Below are 21856 nucleotides of genomic sequence, written 5' to 3'. Positions count from 1 at the left end.
CTCGTTGTTGGTTTCCCCCACCATAGTTGTTTCAGTTAAAGTTAAGGTGGTTCTTTCAACCTGGGTTGTAGAAATTGAAGGGTTGTTAGGCTTGTTTTTAATTGCATTTAGCGTCCCAAATGATGAAGTATTAGCATCAACCAATTGTGCAAATGAATTTTCCTCTATTACTGGAGGTATTTGAGATTGATTTATTTCAAATTGGTCTAGCTGCTACCTGAAAATTTAGAATCGAAAGCGCATCTATGCCTTGTACATTAGTTACCTTTCTAGGGTTTACTCTCTCATAAGGCAATTGAAAATTTTTAGTAGTCATCTTCTCAATTAGAGAATAAGCATCATCAAATGGCTTTGACATAAGCGAACCACCAACGACAACATCAATAATAAATCTAATGGATCTTACTAAATCATTTTAAAAAATCTGAATAATCAGTCAATCTGACAGTGCATGATGTGGGCAATTCCTAAGAAGCTCTTTATATTGTTCCCAAGTCCCGTATATTGACTCACCTTCGTGTTGGCAAATGATGTAATATCATTCCGTAATTTAGCTGTTTTTGAAAGCGGGAAATACTTAACTAGGAATTTTTGGGCTAATTTACCCCACGTCCTAATTGATCTAGGTGCTAATGAGTTTAATCACATTTTGACTTTATCTCTCAATGTAAAGGGATTGATCTAGGTGCTAATGAGTTTAACCACATTTTGACTTTATCTCTCAATGTAAAGGAAAAAAACGTAAGCCACGCAACATCATTTGAGAAGCTATTATAGAGAAATGTATCACAAAGTTCTAAAAGACTTGTTAAATGTAAATTTGGTTCCTCAGATAGAGTTTCCCTAAATTGGTTGTTCTGCACCATTTGGATGATAAAAGACACAAGTTCAAATGTGTTAGTTTCTACGGCAAGAGTTTGAATACTTAAGTGAATTTCATCCGTCGTAAGATTAGCGTAATCCCTTAATGGTCTATGCATGTTATAATGATCATTAGTCAATTTCCGGGTTTTTAAATTGTTTTTGTTGATTGTTCTCCATTTCTTCTATAAGTTCGTGAAGTCTTTTCTTTTTTCTAATCCTCCTAATAGTTTTCTTTAGTTCTGAATCGTATGGTTCAAGTATTTTAGATCCCGAACAACACATTCACTACTTAAAGACTCAACTAGTTGGTTTCACACGAACACACTAAATAAACACTTAAGTATTTTAGAATTTTTTCTTTTTCAAATAAAAAAGCAGTTACACACAAAGACTAATAATACAAATTTCCAAGTCTTGTTTTAAATGATTCAACTAAAATTCTTCTAAGTTAACTATACCGTCGCTCCCCAAAAACTGCGCCAAAAATACTTTGATGCGGCTTTCACTTAAGTCGGGTGCACTTGCACTCTGAGGCCTTACGCAAGTATTCATATGGCTTTCGTAATATAGGACTTTTGAGTCCAGATTGTCAAACCCACAGGGAGTGAGGTATTTAAGTTTTAGGAAAGGCTCTAGCCTACTAAATTTGTTCTTAGCTTGGAAATAAAATTTGTTCAAAGTTACGACTAGTTCTACTGAATTGCAAACTACTCTTAAATGCTTACTCCTACCAAAATTCTACTTCATGAATGCTCATGTTTGATTTTATTTTATCATTATAAAATTTATTTTATAATATTATACTTGATTGCTTTTGTCTTTAGTAGAGAATAGTAGAAATTATATATTTTATGTTAATAATTTATTAACTATGATGTATTTTTGTCATTTTGTGTTCTACTCTTTGCAATTATGTCATATTACCTTATCCATGTCATGTTGTGTTTGTCTCCATTTCCATGTCCGTTCTTCATAGCATCCTAATCTAAAGCCTTTTGGAAAATCTGGATTAATTCAAAGCTGTGGGCTGGTGCTCCATATGAAATTAGAAACAATCTGGATTAATTCAATGCTGTGGGCAGGTGTTCCATATTAGAAGATGTGGTGGGCAAAAATTCTGGAATCCAATTTGGAAAGGTCTGACGGGGTGGTCACCGTTGATAGAGGAGATAAAAACTTTTACTTTATATCGGGAAATCTTTCTAATGCTGAATACTTTCTTTTCGGCCATCCTCGACAACTAGGATAGGCTGAAACCAATGGTTATTCCATGCAATCAATTTCCGTGAACTGTTGTTTTTTAGCACCTGATCCACTGCTTTTAATTCCATTGGAAGGACATGATATCATCCCCTTATTTTCATTGGAAGGAAGATAAATCGTATGCATATACTCATAATATTTGTGCTTATGTTTGTCTTTCTTTCCCCTCTCATGTGTCCTCTATATATATTCTACTTTAGTTTCCTCATGGGAATTAAAAAAAAAAAACAATAGTCTTTGTTTACTTGTATTTTTCCACTTATCTTTCTTTTCTCTATTATTACTGTGGCCTTTATACATCTTTTGTTGAAGAAAATTTACTTCATTTTCTTTGGAGCAATTGTAATATATTGCATTTTTTTTTATTTGTGATATCTCCTCAAAATAATTCCTTCTTTAAAACTCTTATTTAATAATGATAAAGGTAATAATTGGATTTCTCATGTCTTCATTTTAGCTAAGGTTTTATTTGTGATATCCTAACTTTTAAATAACTCCATTATCACATAGCTATTATCTCAGCTATTCTATATCTTTCCTTTTCTCTTTCTATAATATCAATTTTATTATAATCAATTTTTAGTTTCTTTTGCATAAATATATATATTTTTCTATCAAGTTATGGTGGGGTAGGATGGTTATTTAATAATTTTTTTTAAGAAAATTAAGCTTGGAAGAAGAATGTTGGTAGACTAATTCTTTTGGGCAATCAAGTTACTTTGTTTGAATCGCAGATTTTCATCTTTTTTTATTCTCATTTATCATCCTTTCTAATTGGATTGTTTGGGCCTGTAATTTATAAGCCATTGGTTGATCCTTGAAATCCATAATTTTTTTTTTTGTCTTCCTTGAAGATGTCCTTTGCCTCCCTAGTTTAAATATTTACTTGATGTTAGTTGTATCACAACAAAGTGGTAAAAATGATCATCATTTAGAGCATTATCTAAAATTCTTCCTAACCAGATTTTTGGAGGTGAAAAAAGGTGATGTGATGGTTGGAAATTGTTTGTTGTAGATCAATGACAAAAGCTTGGAAAGTTAGAGATGATGAATAACTAATACAAAGAAAAGAAAACTAAGAATTCTATGGGTTAAGCAATTTGGTTTGGTTTAACTTCTCCTTGTTTAGGCTAAATAGAACATTTTTTTTTGTTCTTCTCCATCAAGGGGTTATCAGTGCTAGAATTGGATTGTAATGACTGTTGAGTCCGCTCAATTATCAGGGTTTTTAAATAGAGCATATAGAAAGAAAATGGTTTTTTAATGGAAATTTAATACGATCCGGCACAGGTTTCCACACAAAAGTTAGAACAAAATAATATTCTTTCTTCGATAACACAAACAACACAACACATAAAGGATAAACACCTATAATTTTAGAGGTACACGATCTCTCCCAAATCCTATAATTCAAGGGGTAGGAAATCTCTTCCAAACTCTAACCCTAACATTCAAGACACGATCTCATGCATAACGATAACTCTAAACATATTATCCCTATTTATACTAAATAATAATAAATAATAAAAATAAAAATTACTCTTAGGTGCACAAAAGACAAAATTGCCTTTAGGCACCGGCGTGACAACACTACCCTCCTAAGAGACACATTGTCCTAAAGGTGGGAGAAAAATGAAATTGTTGTGGGTCAAGTTATGTGGCTCCACCTCACAAACTGTCTCTAGTCTGGTTCTTTTCGTCAGCACTGTTACACTCGTCATGACTTTTTTTTACTATTTAGTAGTCTGAGTCATCATTTCCCCAACTAAAAGTTATCATTCTTCAATTTATTCATCTACAACGACACAATCAAATTATCACTTATCAACAACTTCCGATCGTATCTTGTAAGTTCCATAAACTTTCTCAACCCCTTCTCTATCATAGGTAGTGTCTCTTCCAACATAGCTGCCATCTTTGATAGATGACACTAAGGCCTTGCACAAACTAGGCACACCACGAAACACCACCTTTCTCGCCTACACCCTAATCTCCATAGTCAAATTATTCCAATCCACCCTCATCTCTTTGATCTGTTGTTGCCACTTCATTCCCACAATCATATTAGTGCTTCCCAAGTCCAAGAGAAGAAAGTCCCCCACCAAATGTATGTCATTTAGTGTCAACACCAATCCCCTGCAAATTCTCTTGCTTTTCTTCGCTTTTTCTGTCCTCATCATAACCCAAAAGGTCTGACAACACATATAAATGTAAAGTAAAAAAATGCTATGAAGTAATGAATTTGCACTAATTAAATTGCAATAAATAAGTGTGTACCTAGGCCTCTGCTATCGCTGCATGGTTCTTAGTTTAAGCATAGTATATTTGCAAGAAATTTAAATTGCAGGAATTTAATTAAATTGCTTAGAAAATCCGATACAAAGAAAATCAAATAAGATCGTCCAAAAGTATAAGCAAAGTGAATTGTGAGAAAATCTGGTATGAAGAAAATCAAATAAAGCATCAGAAAACACAACCAAGTAAAACAAAACCCGATGTCACTTATGAAAGACCGGAGCTGGGTGTAAGGCATCGGTGAAGGTGGGGGCTCAGAGCTGGACTGTGTGCTTCCCAACCTTGGGTAAAAGCTACCAACCTGACAATCTACGGAGGACAGTCCAAACCTCGATCCAAGTGACTAGCTGTGGACCTCTGTAAGTTTTTATCAAAATTCTTTAATTTTTCATGCAAAAGTTGATGTTTAGATTTCCATGCATAGTTTACTTTAACAAACGAAAGAAATTTTATCTTTTTATCTTTGCAAATATTTTGTAAAGTGGTGTAGTCCACAGGCTAATCACTCTAATTAAGCTAGGACTGCTGACAACCTAAGAATATCAGGGGTAACAATCTCACCAAGGGTTGGCGAATAGTGTCAACACCAATCCCCTCGTTGAAGGCTCTTGAGGTAAGAGATACTGTTCTAAAAATCTTACTTCGTTTCCCTCTTTTAAGCACACATATGTAATGTCGTCATCGCGCTCGCCACTTAGACCTTAGACTTATACAAGTCTGATGATCCGTATGCCGTCAAAAATAAATGCCCCTAGCTACTCACAAGGACTTAAATACCTTATGGAAGACTGAAGTCCTTGAGCATTGGGTTTCATCTTAAGTTAAGTTATGATAGGAAATTTTATTAGTTGATTTAATTAAAGAAGTAATGAACCGCATCTTGGTGTATCCTCATGTCTAGTGTTTTAACTAATTTATGAATCAATGTCAAATGTATGGTTCATCATTTATTTGAACATTAGGTGGAAGAACTCCCACATAGAATGTGCTTACAAAATTTAGGAAGCCTATACTTTAACTTTAGCTTGAAGTGCTTTAAGGTGTTTCGTCTTCAATTAAGTATTTTTTAATTAATTCTCAAGTATCTTTAAATTAAACTTAGCTCACTATCAAGCTCTTAAGATTTATGGTTGACCTTGTAATTTTACAAAAAGATCAAGAAGTGTGCTGCAATCCTAATTAAAATAATTGAGCTTAAGTTTAACCAATGATTAGGGGTCCTAATTGACAATCTATTGATCTTCCAATTCATAACCCTGACTCTTGAATCATCTCAGTTCTTATTTTCTCCCAATCCTCAACAATTCCCAAAATTATAATTTTGCCCTTATAGTAGGAATTTAGGTAAATGAGTTGCTACCAAGTTTCCCTTTAGGTTTCAATCGTTTCAGCAGACTAATTATCATTGTTTTAATTCCCTCCCCTTAGATTAATCTTAAAATTTAGGGCTAAAGTGCAAGATCCTAAAAATTACAAATCTACCCTAAGGGTTTACACTCCTTAACCTTGAATTCTCAAGTCAAATGAACATGAAATTTCATTGTCCTCTCATTCATAGATTAATTAAGTCAACCGAGAAGAAATTATATTTTTTTATTTAATTTATTTATTTATTTTTGAGAATTTTTTATGCTCAAAATAGGGAATTTAACATCTAAATTTATTTAACCATTCAAAATAAACTTTCTATCCTTTGAAAATTTTTGGGATGTTTCTCATGGCCGAGGCACTCATCAAAAATAATATTGTGATTTTTCGAAGTATATTTTAATTTTCAAAAATTTCAAATGATTTTCGAAAGGAAAACCAAATAAATATAACTTTTTTAATTTTACAGCAAATTTCTTTTTTCTCCGACTCCCCCGATCCTAAGAAGATAATTTTACAGCAAATTTCTTTTTTCTCCGACTCCCCTGATCCTAAGAAGATAATTTTCGGACTTATATTTTAATTTTGACAATTATTTTATCAAAATAAGGTCATTTTCATTAGAAAATAGAGTTCCCGAGTTAGAGGTGTTCCCTGACCTTGGAAAAATCTTAGAACACTCATAATATCATGATGAACGAACCCTCAAAATTTCAAGTCAAAACAATAAGTATTTGATTTTCTATAATTAAAACACATCTTAGAGAAAATAATTATTTTACCGAAAAATACAAAATAAATATTTTTTATTTTCGGTCAATAATTTCTCCTACGTTACCCAAATACAATGATATCTTTGTTTCATTTTTATGATCTTCCTACACTAAGATATGATTTTTTAAAGTGTGAATCATTTTCTGTAATTAATTAAATAAAAAATTTCCATTTTAACTTAACAATAAGAAAAGTCACTAAAAATTATGATAACATCAACATGCAATGCAAACACAACAATAAAACACCAGGAATAACTTCATAATATCACTAAGTAACAAGACATGTGAAGAGACATGAGAAAAAATAACAAAATAATGACAATAACTCCAAAATAACCTTGAAATAACCCACATATTGTATAATCCAGAATAACCTGGAAATAACCCGCGAATAACCTAGAAATAACCCAAATACTATATGTAGTGAGAATATACCCAGAATAACCTGAAAATAACCTAGGAATAACCCAGGTACTTTTCTTCTTCTTCATCAAGCCAGAAAACTTAAACCGTCCAATTTCAAACATTAAAATTTCTGTCGATTCTTATCGAAATCAAGTATGGTTTGTTCCTACACCTTCAACTAAGTGTGTAGACTAAATACTTAAGGCTAAACTATCATGAAATGTAAACTTATTTCACAAAGTTACAAAAGGTGGGAAAAAACGTAAAGTTTTGAAATGATACCTTTGCCCAAGAGGTGATGCCTCGATTGGGTGGTTGCTGTAGCTTCACTTGGGTCCCAAAGACTTGTTGGAGGTTGTGAGGAGCTCTAGAGAATATTCGGCAAGGTTTCCCCAAGGTTAAGTGAAGTATATCTCTTTTTGAACATGAAAAATGCCCTTTTTATAATCTCAGCCATGGGGTGGGGGCAGGGAAAGTTCTGCTGGTGCAAAAATTCAAGGGAAAGGATGGGTGCTTTGCCCTCCAAATATTCCATGAAGGCTAGCTCAAAGGACGCATTTTCACCAAAAGTGAAGGCTTATTTCCCCAAAGGAATGATAGCTTCGGGAAGAGAAGTTTCGGGCAGAGGGTGCGGGACTAGTCAACTGTCCTTTGTCGTGCGTAAGCATGCCAAACCAAGAGATTAACACGCCTCAACTTACATGCAAATTTCATGTCCCCGGAATTATATCAATATGAGTGTCATTTCTAAGTAAAATTGACGCCCCAAACGCGCTTGCATGGTCCGTTTTGTCATCCAGCGTCATCCGAACAAGTTCACATTTTTCTTTTCTTTGTTTAAGTTTGATTTTTGTCCGATTTTGTTCAATTTAGTGAATTGTGTGTATTTATGTGTGTATGAGTGTGTCAATTGTGATATTTGTACGCGCGAATGTATAAAAGTCATAATAGATTTCCGGAGGCTTTTCGATCCTATGTAAACTCTCTTTGGGCCTCCACATCATAAACTCCCATCACAGTCATGGTGGATGTTTCCTTCTTATGTTTCACATGTTTGTTCTTTATTTCTTTTGAATTGGCCACGAATTTTCCTGTCAATTTTTTGGTTAGGATTTGCAAGGTAGACTGTTGACAGGGTCTTGGATTGCATCCCGATAAGCTTCCTTATTGTCTCTTTCAAGTTCTCGGATCGGTTGTCAATGGAAGAAAACCTTTCCTCTATCTCGTATTTAAGTCGCCCTACCTCTCCTTGAATTTCTCTTCCAAAGCATCAACTTTCCTTGCCGCCATTTCTTTAATGTCGTTTCCAAATGAGAATCTTTTGTATGTTGAAATTTTGTTTGTGACTTCCCCAGTATCTCAATTTGTGACTTTATTGCGCGGTTAGGTCACTGTATGTTCGATCTCGATCACGAGGTTCAGTCAGGAGGGCCTGTACATCACGATCGATGCTTCTCAGGATCGTGAATTTATCATGGGATTCAATCACAAAAGAGTTGAGTCATGAAGGTCTGACACTGCGATCCCTTTTGGTCTTCCAAGCTAGCTCTAATCGCACCTGTATCGGAAGTAGTACACGATCTCATCATTGGGATTTAAGGAGGTTGTATGGGATTTCTTCCATGACTTCCCAGCTAGCTTTTATCACAATTGTATTGCAAGGTACACAATTCCTTCGGTGGATTTCAAGTACGCCACGTTCCCATCGGCTTTCTGTTAGCAATCGTGTTGCGCCGTATCACAAAGGAGGTGCCACGATCCCTTCCTTGGCTTTCCCGGGGTAATTAGATCCCGTCGTTGCTTCCTCACAAATTGTGACTATATTGCGAGGTCAGGTCTTGAAGGCTGCCAATCTCGTCAGTGGCTTCCCATAAGTAGCTCTTGTCGCACTATATTGCGAGTTCGGTTTGAAAAATGACACTTTGTGCGCTGTCATTCCATATTTGCTTCCCAGTTAGTCTGTATTGCGAGTATTGCGAGGTTTGAAATAACAAATGGACAATTTCAACATGATCATACGTTTTGCAGCGGCCAAATGCTCTGATACCAATTCAGTATTATCTAACACAAGTTTTTACACAGAAATTAGGACAAAACACATTTCTTTCTTCAATAACACAAACTAGACAACACGCAAAGGATAAATACTTGCAATTCAAGAGGCTGATAATCTCTCATAAATCCTACAATTCAAAAAATAGGAAATCTCTCCAAAACACTAACCCTAAGACTTGGACACAATTTCATGCATAACCTTAACTCTAAATATATTAGCCTTTTTTATACTAAATAATAATAAAAAACAAAAGACTAAATTGTTGGTAGGCTCACAAAAGACAAAATTGTCCTTAGGCACCGGCGTAATAAAATTTCAGTTATTTTCATTTAATCAAAATGTGTACAAAGGGATGCTTAATTGTAAGCAAAGAATTTAAATATTGGAAAATTTTTGGGTTAGGTTGTTCTCACCCAAATTTAATCGAGATGAAATTTTCAACTGTTACATTTTTCTAATGAGTACAATATGTCTAATCAACCAACTCTTAAACCGCATGCATTCCAATGCAATTATGAAATCTCAATATTAAATCTTGACTAAATTTTGACAAATTAAATAGTGACAATTTTTCTAACAATATTCAAATAATTCCTAATTAATTAATGTGAAAGATGCTATGAAATCCCCTTAGTTTATCTTTGAAAATAGTTGATGGGGCAAAGCTGTTGCCAAGGAAACTCAAATCACACTAAAAGGTTCTTTACTCGTGGCTTAGTCGCTCTCCTTGTGTGTCCTTCACTGGCGTACATTGTAACTCTGGTATTGCCCTGATAAAAGCTTTGATGTAGGGAGCTCCTAGGAAGTAATGCGGCTGATTTTGTAGCTTTCCAATATAGTTGTTGGCATGCTTTGTTAGATCTCGAGATCCTTGATAGCCTCTTGAATTAAAAAATATAGGAAGAGGAGAAGTTCCAAAGGAAAAATTACAAGGAAACATGCTCGATACCTTATTTTGTTTATAAGTAGTTTCATAGTTTAAAAGAAAATCTAAGCACTTGGTTCAGCTTCTTTCCTAGTAGATTACAGGACTTGGTGCCTACCACTACCTTGAATTAAACTTGCATCTAAGAAAAGCTGTCATGGACTAGTGATGCCAAATTTTATCCATCCAAGAAGGTTCCTTTTAGACCAGTCATTTTAGTTATAGCTTTCCGTTACATGATGAGGCCGGTCTAATGTCGTTTTCTCTTTCACTACAAGATTTTTACTCTATATTTAACTACATTTATCTTGAGAGAGTTCATAGATTATCTTTCAGATATTTCTTTTTTATCCTTAGCATGTTGTCACACACATTGAATTAATGGTGGTTTATGAATCTAAACTGGTGTTTGATGAACAGGTTCTCCTCCTACTCAACCAACACCTGCATCAGATGGTGGGGCTCGTGGCTATAGATTTCGTTCAGATGTGCCAGCTCCTCCTACCAATTCTGCTTTAGGAGGAAAGGCTTCACTTTTACCAAAGCGTGCACCAGTCTCAAAGGAAGAGATTGAAGCTATATTGGTATGTTATCATATCTAATTTTGTGTATCATTTTTGTTTAGCATTATTATAGTATCATTTTGTTTTAATTGAAATTTTCTTTTTTGGATAACACGAAAGTATTTTGTTTAATTTGTCAAAGCTTGGTCCTACTCTATCCTAAAGAAGATAATTTTTTACCAGGAGCTTGTAGAGTATAATAGCGGTAGGTGTTGTGTGGTCTAGTTTTGATTTGAATTCCTGCTTTCTTCATTGTGGGTGAAATTTGCAAAAACTTTTGCATTTGTTACCAAGAAAATAGGCTGTGTTTTTCGTATGTAGAATGATAAAAAGAGTTTGCTTTATTTTGACTAAAAATAGTTGTGGCAGGAAAAAAAAATATTGTTTTCAAGTTGATATCAGTGGTTGGGAGGGTAAGTTTGGGGCAGATAAGCAGCTGATCTAGATATTCTGCTGATTAGCAGCTGATCCGGATAAGCTGACTGACAGTTTGGTTTTTAAGCTTGGAAAACAACTGACTGATTTGCAGCTATTTCTGGATAAATGATCATTCTGCTCTGTGCAGTAGTGTTCATAGTTATATATTTGATATTATAGAAGAAAAAACCCTCTTTATAACAATACAAAAAAATATGCATCTCACTTAAGAGTGAGCATTATAATCTATGTTGTACAAGCTAAAATCCAGGATGATCTTATAATGTTTCTCCAACAAAAAATTAGCTCCATGATTTTTATTGTATTTCATCGATGTCTCTGATAATATTTCTTTGATTTCTTAATTCATTCTTCTTAAAAAATTTTTAAACAGGCGCCTAGTAGAACTTCCCCAAAATGTGAAGCTGCATAAAGGTGTGAACTAGCATAAAGAATGGGCAATTTTTGAGATTCCATCATTTGGCTTGGATGCTGTTAGGAATCAAAATTGATTTTGAATACTGCAAACATATTGAACTCTCTTCAAATGATTTATAAACTGAAGTGAGAGGGAGCTAGGTTAGGTGAGAGCTCGACGCCGGCGGGGAAGAAGGCCAGCGCAACAAACATATTGAACTCTCTTCAAATGATTTATAAACTGAAGTGAGAGGGAGCTAGGTTAGGTGAGAGCTCGACGCCGGCGGTCGCTGGTGAGAAAGGGAGGCCACATGTGTGGTTGCCCGAGAGGAGAGGAGGGTCGGACGACTATGCAAAAAAATGGCGCCTTGAGTAGGAAGCTTTGACAAGGAGGAGAGGACGCGGCAAGACGTTCACCGACGAGGAGCAGCGGCTGGCGTGCTTTGGGCATGACAACGTTCGGGTGAAGATAGTGAGGTTGACGGGGCCAGCGGGGATCCGAGAGAGACGTGGGCAGCGGGGTAAAAGTTACGAAACGAACGCGGGCAACGGGGTGAATACCATGGCTGCATTTATTAAAGAAATCCCTACCCCGTTTTCGATCAATCTCTTTGAACGCATGAAACAAATAGCTGGCCGCAGTTTTAAGCTGCCCCAAATGAGACCTACATCTTCAGGAGGGTTGGATAGGGGAATAACTTTTTAACATTTACATATTGTTTAATGGTAATGATTAAGACTAGATATTGAATTTTGGAGATGGTCTTGATGTGTCTATGAGAATTACACAAAAGGGCAACAGGCAATGTATGTCATGTCCACCATCATCTATTGCAATGTGGAATATGTTGACACTGTTGACAGTGATAGATTATCATGCTGGGCACTTTCTATTGAGGAAAGGGAGAAAGAGAAGCAAATTTAACACATTAGACATTATTGTAAAGATCTATAACATTGGAACCATTGATGAAGAGACGTATATGCATTGGCTAATCATGCCTACTGAAGTTATGGTATTTGTTGATTAAATTTTTGCATTGAGGTAACTAGGATTGGTTTAAGGGTCTGAAAGAGCACAACTTTCTCCATCCTCTCCTTTCCCACCCCTATTGTTAAAAATGGTAATGAGGCACTTAAAACAAGATCTTGAACTGCCATCTATCTCTGAATGCCATCTATTATTGTTATCAATTCATGCGCAGATGAAAGTGCTGCAGGACCATAGTCGGGAACTATCATTTTGATTCCAAAAATCTTTGATCACTATTGTTTCGACACATGATTTATTATTATTTTTATATAAACGCCATCATTGGCTATAATTTATCTTATATAAACTTGTACTTGATAGTTTGTGTGCACCCAAACCTCTAGACTAATTCAATTTATTTATAATGTTTGTTGTTATCTCTGTTGGTAATCATCTTATCCCCACCATCAACAAAACCATCGTCGTTATTCTCATCGATGCCATCAACAATAATAAAAACTTTATCCCAACTCTTTTGGGCTGGCTTTGTGGTTCCTCTTTTTTTCATTTCCCCCTTTTGAGTGCTTTCTAAACTGTAAGCTTATTATTTGCAAATTATTTGATAGTTTTGTTGTTCCACGTTTTCATCTTACTTCTTTGATAATTCCTTTTTTTTTCTTAATAGACTAATGGGTGCATTTTCTAATCATTTTTGTTCATATTCAAATTATCTAAAGTTTATTTTCAACGACTTATCTTCAATGAATGCAATCCAATCATTTCTCTAGTATACTTTCTAGTTTTGTTGCACATTTATCTTAAATTATCATTTTCGATAGTGTTAGCTTTGTTCTCAACAATATTTTTATTGCTTAACACATGAATACATATAATATAGATAGCCTAATTTTAGTTTTATAAAATTTAATTGTAAATCACTATGATATTCTTGCATTACATGTTACTCATGAGGCATTTCTCCATTTTTACCACCATATCTTAATTGTAAAAGTTATATGCTTCTTTATATTCTTGTTTTCCATGTGATAGATCAAAGATACTTAAACTTACCACACGGAAGCAATATGTTTTCATTTTAATATTATTGATGGATAATTATTTAATATATTAATCATTAAAATTGCAAATCTTATAATTAGCCTTTGTTATGCTAATTCACTTATTTCGTCAATTAGAATAATACCATGTGTGAAAAGCAACACTATGGTACTTCATTTTGCTTATTTTTTATAAGCATCTTGGTAACCAACTTGGTAACCAATGCAAAAAACGGAAAAAAAAAAAGAATCGAATGTCAATCCTTTGTGTAATTTTATAGGAATTAAAAACTTCCAGCTATTCCCAAATTATTGATAATGTTAATGCTACATCATACATACATTTTAAAACTTCTACATGCTTTTTGACAAACCTTTTTTCGTTAATGCACATCAAATAAATTATTATAGTACTTAATTATGCCTTTTCAAAATCAATTAAATAGAATGAAATTGGTTTGACACATTTTGTTTTTTTAATGAATATAAACACTATAATTAATAGACCAACCACATGTATTCAAAGTTCTTATGGCTAGATTCTCTTGAGAAGCTAAAGGTTTTTTATCATGCAATTGAATACGATGCTAATAATAATAAAAGTGGTGCCATTGTGATATTTTTAATTTATTTCTAAGGCCTTAATGTAAACCCAACTAAGAACATGGGTATGCTCAAAATTCATGGTGTGATCATTTAAACCCCTAAATACACTTACAAATAGGTTTGGATCACTCGAGGTGCTTGAAAATATTCCATATGATCCAACACATGGCCATAAGAGTTGGCCAATTTAGCTTGGGTTGGACAACAAGCTTGTCTTAGAGGTTGACAACTCATTTGGCCAGGGAAATTTGCTTCTAAATTAATGAATCAATTTGGTTTTGGGTTCTCGATCCTTGAAATGGACCAACAACCTTGTTATGCTCTTATCAGCTTATTTTGTTGATCAATTTCATCTAAAAATTTACTATTGTTTGCGGTCTTACTTTTTTTTGAACCATATTTAGTACAACACCTACTTAAATGGTCACAATTGTACTTTTTCCTTAACTAAATTTCACTAAATATTATTCTCCATTCCATAGACCTTTTGATAGCAACTTCTTGTGGGCTCCAAAAATTCTGACGCCCATGGTTTTGTTTGTGTTGTCTTGAGAGAGCTTTAATGGTCAATGTTTTAGAAGACAGATTAGATTGCAAATAAAACACTACCCAGAGATTTCATCCTTGTTTTGTTAGGATTTTTTGATCTCAGGTTCAAGGTTTCTCATAGAGGCCCCTTCAAAAACAGAAGAGCGCTTTTGATTAAGGTTAATCATTAAGAATTGAATAATCAACATGTAATATCAACAAAAGTTTTTTTAAAATTGTAAAGTTTATCAATGAAATTAATATTATGATATGATCTTGAAATATAGATACTCTCAATGGTAAATTAACGGAATTGGTTGATATTATGATTTATAAAAAGATTAATATTGTATGATTTCAAGAAACTAAATGAGTTAGAGAAAAGGCTAAGGAGATTGATAACTTAGGTTTTAGACTTTGGTATTCTGATAAGAGTCGCACTAGAAATGGTGTAGGTGTAATTATATATAAGAGTTTGAAAGATAATGTTGTAAAAATTAATAGAGTTGGAGATAAAATTATAACTCTTTAGATTATCATTGATATAATCATTGATACTAAGATTTTTAATATTATAAGTGCTTATGCTCCTGATGTAGGTTTAGATATAGGGTCTAAAGATAAATTCTGGAATGACTTAGAAGACTTAATACAAATGATACTTCTTGAATAAAGATATTTTATTGGAGGAGATTTAAATGGACATGTCGGTAGAGTAGTAGAAAATTCCAGAAATATTCATGGTGGCCACGGTTTTGGAACGGTTTTGGAGTGACTAATGAAGAAGGTAGAGCTATTTTAGATTTTGCTTTAGCGTATGATTTTGTTATTACTAACACTTCATTCAATCTTATTACTTATAAGAATGGATCTATTAAAAAATAAATTGATTATTTTCTTATGAGAAGAAGAGATCGTCGAGATTGTAAAGATTGTAAGATCATTTCAAGTAAAGATTTAAGTACCCGACATCATTTATTAATTCTAGATTTTAAAATGAAGAGTTGTAAAATAAAGAATACTAGAACTCATTATCGTAGATTTAGATGGGGAACCTAAAATACACAAATAAAATTATTTTTATGATTAAAATTCAAAATTTCAAAATTTGGGATGTTCATGATGAAACAAATGTTATGTAGGATAAAATAATAAATACAATTAAATAAGTAGCAAAAAGATACACTTGGAGAATCGAAAGAAAAAGTTTATTTAAGTAAAAATAGTTGGTGGTGGAATAATAATGTGCAAGAAAAGATAAAATATAAGAAATTATATCATAAAAATTGGTTTAAATGTAAAAGCATAGAGAACTAGTTAAAATATCACACGACCCGCAGAGAGTCTAAAAGAATAATCTGTGATGCTAAAGTTCTGCTTTTAATGATCTTTATAATAGATTAGATACTAAGGAGGGTGAAAAATATATGTATAAACTAGCTAAACAAAGAGAAAAGAAAAATAAAGATTTAACTCAAGTGGATTAAAGATGAAAATAAAAAAGTGCATTCGTTAGAAAAAAAATATTCAACATAGGTGGGTGAGTTATTTTGATAAACTTTTTAATGAAGTTTCTGAAAATATGATTGACCTTAGTGATCTTAATATCGTTAATAATAAAAAAACATTTCATTTTTACCGTCACATTAGTAAAAAAGAAGTTGAGGAGGCTTTAAAGAAAACCAAGGGTGGAAAGTCTGTAGGACTTGATGATATCCCAATTGAAGTATGAAAATATTTAGGAGATTTGAGAGTTTCTTATCTTACTAAAAATATTTAATATTATTTTAAAAACTAAAAAGATGCCTGACGAGTGGAGGAAGAGTATTTTGGTCCTCATTTTTAAGAATAAAAGGGATGTACAAGAGCGTGCAAGATGTGCTGTACTTTAAAATTATGGAAAATGGTAATTGAACACAAGTTAAAACGTATTACAAAGATTTCTCTTAATCAGTTTGGATTTATGTCGAGCAGGTTTACTATGGAAGCTATACATTTATTGAGAGATTTGATGGAGAAGTACAAAGAGAATAAGGATAATCTACATTTGATTTTTATTGATTTGAAAAAATTTGATTTAGAAAAAGCTACGATAAGGTTCCGAGAGATATCCTTTGGAGAGTTCTTGAGTAGGTGTTGATATAAGTTGATATAACTTGTATTCAAGCCATTAAAGATATGTATACTAGAGCTCTTACTTGTGTTTGACAGAAAGAGGATTGACCAAATATTTTCTTATTTCTGTTGGATTACATCAGGGATCGGCTTTAAGCCCATATCTTTTTTCATTAGTTATGGATGATCTTACTAGACATTTACAGGAGGATGTACCTTGGTGTATGCTTTTTGCTGATGATATCCTTCTCGTGGATAAGACTAGAGAAAATGCCCAGGAAAAACTTTAATTATGGAGGTCTACATTGGAGTCTAAAGGCCTTCGTTTGAGTAGAACTAAAATTGAATAAATGGAATGTAACTTAGTAGTAGTAGCTCTAATGACAGAAGTTTAACTTTGGTTGATCAAATTATTAAAAGGTGTGAATGATTTAGATATATTGGGTCTATTGTTCAAAGCGATGGTGATATAGATGGGAATGTTAATAGTAGGATTCAAGTTGGTTGGTTGAACTGGAGGAATGCTTTGGGCCTTTTGTGTGCTAGAAAAGCACCAATTAGATTGAAAGGAAAATTTGATAAGACGATGGTGAAACCTGCAATGCTCTATGGTGCTGAATATTGGCCTTTAAAAGAGAAGCATATACTAAGTTAAGTGTTGCCGAGATGAGAATGATTAGGTGGATGAGTGGCTTTACACTTAGAGACAAAATGTGAAATGAATATATACATGATAGGGTTGGTGTAGCTCTTGTGAAGGACAAAATTAGAGAAAGTTGTCTTAGATGGTTTGGTCACATTAAGCGTCAACTTAGTCGGATCGTCTACTCTCCTAATCGGCTTCAATACGGCTCGAAATCTGATCTTCAACAGCGTATGATTGTGAATTTAGTAAATTTAGCTCGAAGATCGTTAATCGCTTTAAAATTGATTCAAATTTTGGCTCAGATCGTGATCATATTGAAAATAATGAGCGGAGTAACGAGTCAAATATTTGAAGCAAATATTTTTTGAACCGATTTTCAGCCAACCCCAGCCTTAATGATGAGTGCCTCGATATATATATATAGCATGTCTCATGTCTTTTATACAACATAACTAGCACTTATGGAGGTATAATTTAAATATCAAATTTTGATTGCATTTTAATTAATTATATACATGTCTCATGCATTATTACTGTGATAAAATTTAGATGTGTAATATATGCTGAATATCAATTTTCAAATTTTGAAAAGGTAAATTCGGGAACTGAAGCATTTTTTCTGAGCTCGTAAATCAAGGCATAACTCTTAAAATAAAAGTGTATAAAAAATCACAAATAATATTGATATATTGATTTAATTTATTATCATAAAGACAAATCATAAATTTTAATTTTAAACATTGACATAAAATAGAAGTTTGAAATGTGATTTTATATAAACATTCACTTAAAATTTAAATATTTCATGAGGTTTAAGATCTATGATAGCCTTATTATTGCTTTCATCACTTTCAAAAGAATCATCATATTTATTATCATCTAATTCGTCCTATTGACAACTTTAAAATATTGTTCAATCATTATAATTTTCTTTGTACTGTCAATTAAATTTAAATCCAATATATTTCAAAATAAAAGAATAATGAATAACATTATTAAGTATCATACTTAAGTTATCTTTGAAGTTTTAAGATATTGTATCCCATATATTAAATATAATATAATATAATATAATTTTTTTTCAATAACTTGATGGAGGAGTTGGCTCTAACATCTCGGCCTCAAATGAAAAAGGCACAAGCTTCACTCGTGACAATGAGACTTATGCCTAGAGGACTTTTTTATGTGCCTCAATTTAAGGCGCGCCTCAAGGTGTAAGCCTTAAACGCCATTCTAAACAAAGTCAATTTTATAGCAGCTGCTAATACTTGCACATTTGATCCTACCATATTAATTGATTCCCTACCTTCTCATCATGATTTTCTCCACAGTTCTGGTCCGATGTTTTTTCCCATCTATTCTTCTCTCTGCTTTAAACTTTTGTCAACTTTCCTGTGGCTAACACAACCAATTCAGCTTAGAGGCCAACCTGCTTAATCACAGTCCATTGTTAATAACTTCGATTGTCTTTAACTGGAGTCAAATACGAGTTAACTATGCGCCTCTTATTCATGTTCGCGTAATGATTTCATTCTTTCGTTCATTATTTCCTTTATTTCAGCATTTATTAGACATAACTGTATTCTAAAACTATTTTCATTATTTTGCCAGATAAATGAAACGCCAGACCTCTTTTTTTTTCTTTTTCTTTTTTTTTTTCCTGCATTGTCTTAGAACACCCAATCCATTTTTATTTACTCATATATTGTTTCTATTGGGTTGTTATTTGCCTGCAACCTTCCTTTCCTGTCTACTTAGGGCCCTGTAGTTTTTTCTGCATTTTGATTTTCTTTGGAACTTTCATACTTTATACTGTACTATAGTTGTGGATTTAAGCATGCAGTGACAGTAATTACATTCTGAGCTGAGTATGTATTCATTCATGGTTCCTGTGATGCAAAAATGAAACTTAAATTTATTCAAAATTTGCATTGATTAATTCGACATTCTTAATTTATTAGCTTTTGGTTATATTAATGTGGATTCCTCTGATACAAAACCATGTTTTTTGGCAGTTGGGTGGCTGTTTCTGATTTACTCCCGTTTCTTATGGACATGCGAACGTTGGCTTACCCATCTCTGGATTAGAAATAACTGATATTTTTGCTCCTTGAGGACGATTATTATAAAATTCATGTTGGAATGTTTGAGAACCAAGAATGCATTCAATCGGTCAAAGATTTCTTTTCCAAATGGAAGTATTATTTTGGAACCCAGCATTTAATAAGCAGCATTTTAATGCTTTTACGCAATTTTCAGGCAAATATTTACTCTCTGATATGGTTAATATCTTAAATCTCTAAAACATATATGTGGAAGTTGAGAAACAATATATTATCTGTTGCAGTTTTTGTTGGACTACTGGCAGCCGTATTAATTTTTGTCATTAATTCATTTATCGTAGCATTAAATCAACTACAAATCATTTGATCTGTTGCTCAAGTTTGTTTCGATTAAATATCAATTCAATTAAGGTATGGTTCATTTACTTTTATTTGAGTCAATCAAAACAATCATATTTATCGGCAAGTTAAATTAATTTGATTCAAGCTAAACCTGATTCATGTGGTTCGTCGGCATCAATTTGAGTGAAACTTTTTATTTACTTATTTTTTTAACCCAAATTCAAAATTTTGTATGGAACATTTTCATGTGGAGAGTCACTCATGTGCAACCCTCGGCTAATTTCAAGTTGAGTTGGGCTCTGTGCTAAATTCGCTCATGAGCTCAAAGTATCATGTGCTTAAATGCATAGCAAGTTTCTTTTCATCCATTATTCAAATTTTCAGTCGAAAAATAAAATTCACGTTAAAATCTGAGCAAATTATTTTGTTTTTATAAAATTTTCAATGGTTTGTTGGTGGCTTCCGTAAATAATGCATCGGTTTGGTTCAAAAAAAATTTTGAGTGCTGTTCTATTTTTGTAAGAAGGCAATGTTTTGAGTGTTTTGCATGTAATTTTTCATATAATTTTCTCAAAAAAAAAAAAAAAAAAAAAAGCAATTATTGATAGGCTAATGTCACCTCCCAAAAGAGCCCTTAGGGGTGGGGGCAGCCCAGGACTTGAATACTGTTTTTCTGCCCTACATCTAGCGGATGTGGGACTATTTGTTCGTGACATTCTCCTCGATCTAATCACGTGATGCCCTCGTCACGGATCAGCTCCATCGAGGGTCCCACTCGACCATGGAGAGTCCACACATCTGACAGGCAGTAATCTGCTCTGATATCACTTGTCACCTCCCAAAAGAGCTCTTTTGGGAGGTGACACTAAGCTACCTTTTCCCGATTCAGATGCATCCTCGACAAATGCCAACAAATATGCATCGCAAGTAAATGGAGCAACAGACTTGTTCATATGTACGATTCTAAACCATACGAGTTATCAAAAAAAAGGAATGATATGCCATGAGACTATTAAGTAGCTTGTTGATAAGGAATTATGGCCCAAAGTCAAGGTTATTAACCGGTAGCCACCACAACATTAATCTAGAGAAATGAAGAAAAGACAAGGTTCTCTTATTGTCAACCAAAATAGTTTAACATCATACCATGAAAGTAAACAAAATAACTATGAGCATAACAAGTTTTAAAATAAACAAAATAACTATGAGCATAACAAGTTTTAAAATTTACATAGGAAAATAAGAATATGAGAAAATGAACTCTCACCATTAGAAATTCTAAACTTTTCTTTCCTCAACTTTAAGTTCCACATATTGGTCATAATCTCTAGCACTTAGTAGTTGTGGTCAGTATGGAGGATCTCACGAGAGTCCCCGTAGGACTGTTTGACCTTAGGGTTGTCCCTGATTGTTGGTCTAGAGCTAGTTTGTTGACCTCATTTTTGGTTGAGGTTTAGTTTTTTCTCATTAGTAACCTAGGGTCTAGCCATAAGTCTTTTCCTGTTGACTATTCCTAGAAAACTAGACATGGAACCCTCACCATTAGAAATTCCAAAACTCTTCTCAACTCAGCTTGAAGTTCCACATGTTGCTCTCAACCTCTAAATACTTAGTAGGTGGGGTCACTGTGGGGGAAATCCAAGATGAGTCACCCTTAGGATTGCTGGACCTTAGGGTTGACCTTGGATGTTGGTCTGGAGCTAAGGCACTCACTACAATTATCTGCACCCATAATCACTCACAAACATGAATTCAAATTTCTAGCATAGATCCCTTGATCTTTTGGCATACTCATATAGATGGTCCCCTAAACCTACTAGCCCAAGGGCTATTGGTTTAGCTAAGACCACTATGTAGAAGACCCAAAATGGAGCTTCCATTGGTCCATTTTCCTTTGGTCCATGGCTTATTGGAGATGATTGGTATCACAAATCTATCAAAATACCCATCTTGGCCTTTTACCCCTGAAACACCCCCAAATTACCAAAAAACCTCTCTTGGACGAAAAATTCCAAAAATTCTAAAAATCCCCAGAAAATCCCAATAAATTCTAAATATTCCCAATTTAATTTCTCTCAACTACCACATGACCTAATTTGGCCAATTTGACCATCTTCAACCAAAACCCCCAAATTGCCCTTTAAAGACTCAAATTTCCCCAAATCCAACTCAAATG

General features: G+C 33.6%; 1 protein-coding gene across 1 annotated transcript in view; it reads left to right on the top strand.

Moving 5' to 3' along the window:
- LOC110036942 overlaps positions 1-19550 on the top strand; it is a 38203-nt gene extending 18653 nt beyond the window's left edge. Inside the window, exons 3-4 of the mRNA XM_020741506.1 lie at positions 10373-10536; positions 19291-19550. Of these exons, the coding sequence (XP_020597165.1) occupies positions 10373-10536; positions 19291-19308 (182 nt within the window). The 3' untranslated portion in view covers positions 19309-19550. The remainder of the gene's footprint in view (positions 1-10372; positions 10537-19290) is intronic.
- Positions 19551-21856: the final 2306 nt, after the last annotated feature.

The sequence above is a fragment of the Phalaenopsis equestris genome, unplaced genomic scaffold, assembly GCF_001263595.1.
Source record: "Phalaenopsis equestris unplaced genomic scaffold, ASM126359v1 Scaffold212889, whole genome shotgun sequence".
Taxonomy (NCBI): domain Eukaryota; kingdom Viridiplantae; phylum Streptophyta; class Magnoliopsida; order Asparagales; family Orchidaceae; genus Phalaenopsis; species Phalaenopsis equestris.
The sequence above is the reverse complement of the archived record's forward strand: the minus strand, read 5'-3'. Positions and strand labels throughout refer to the sequence as shown.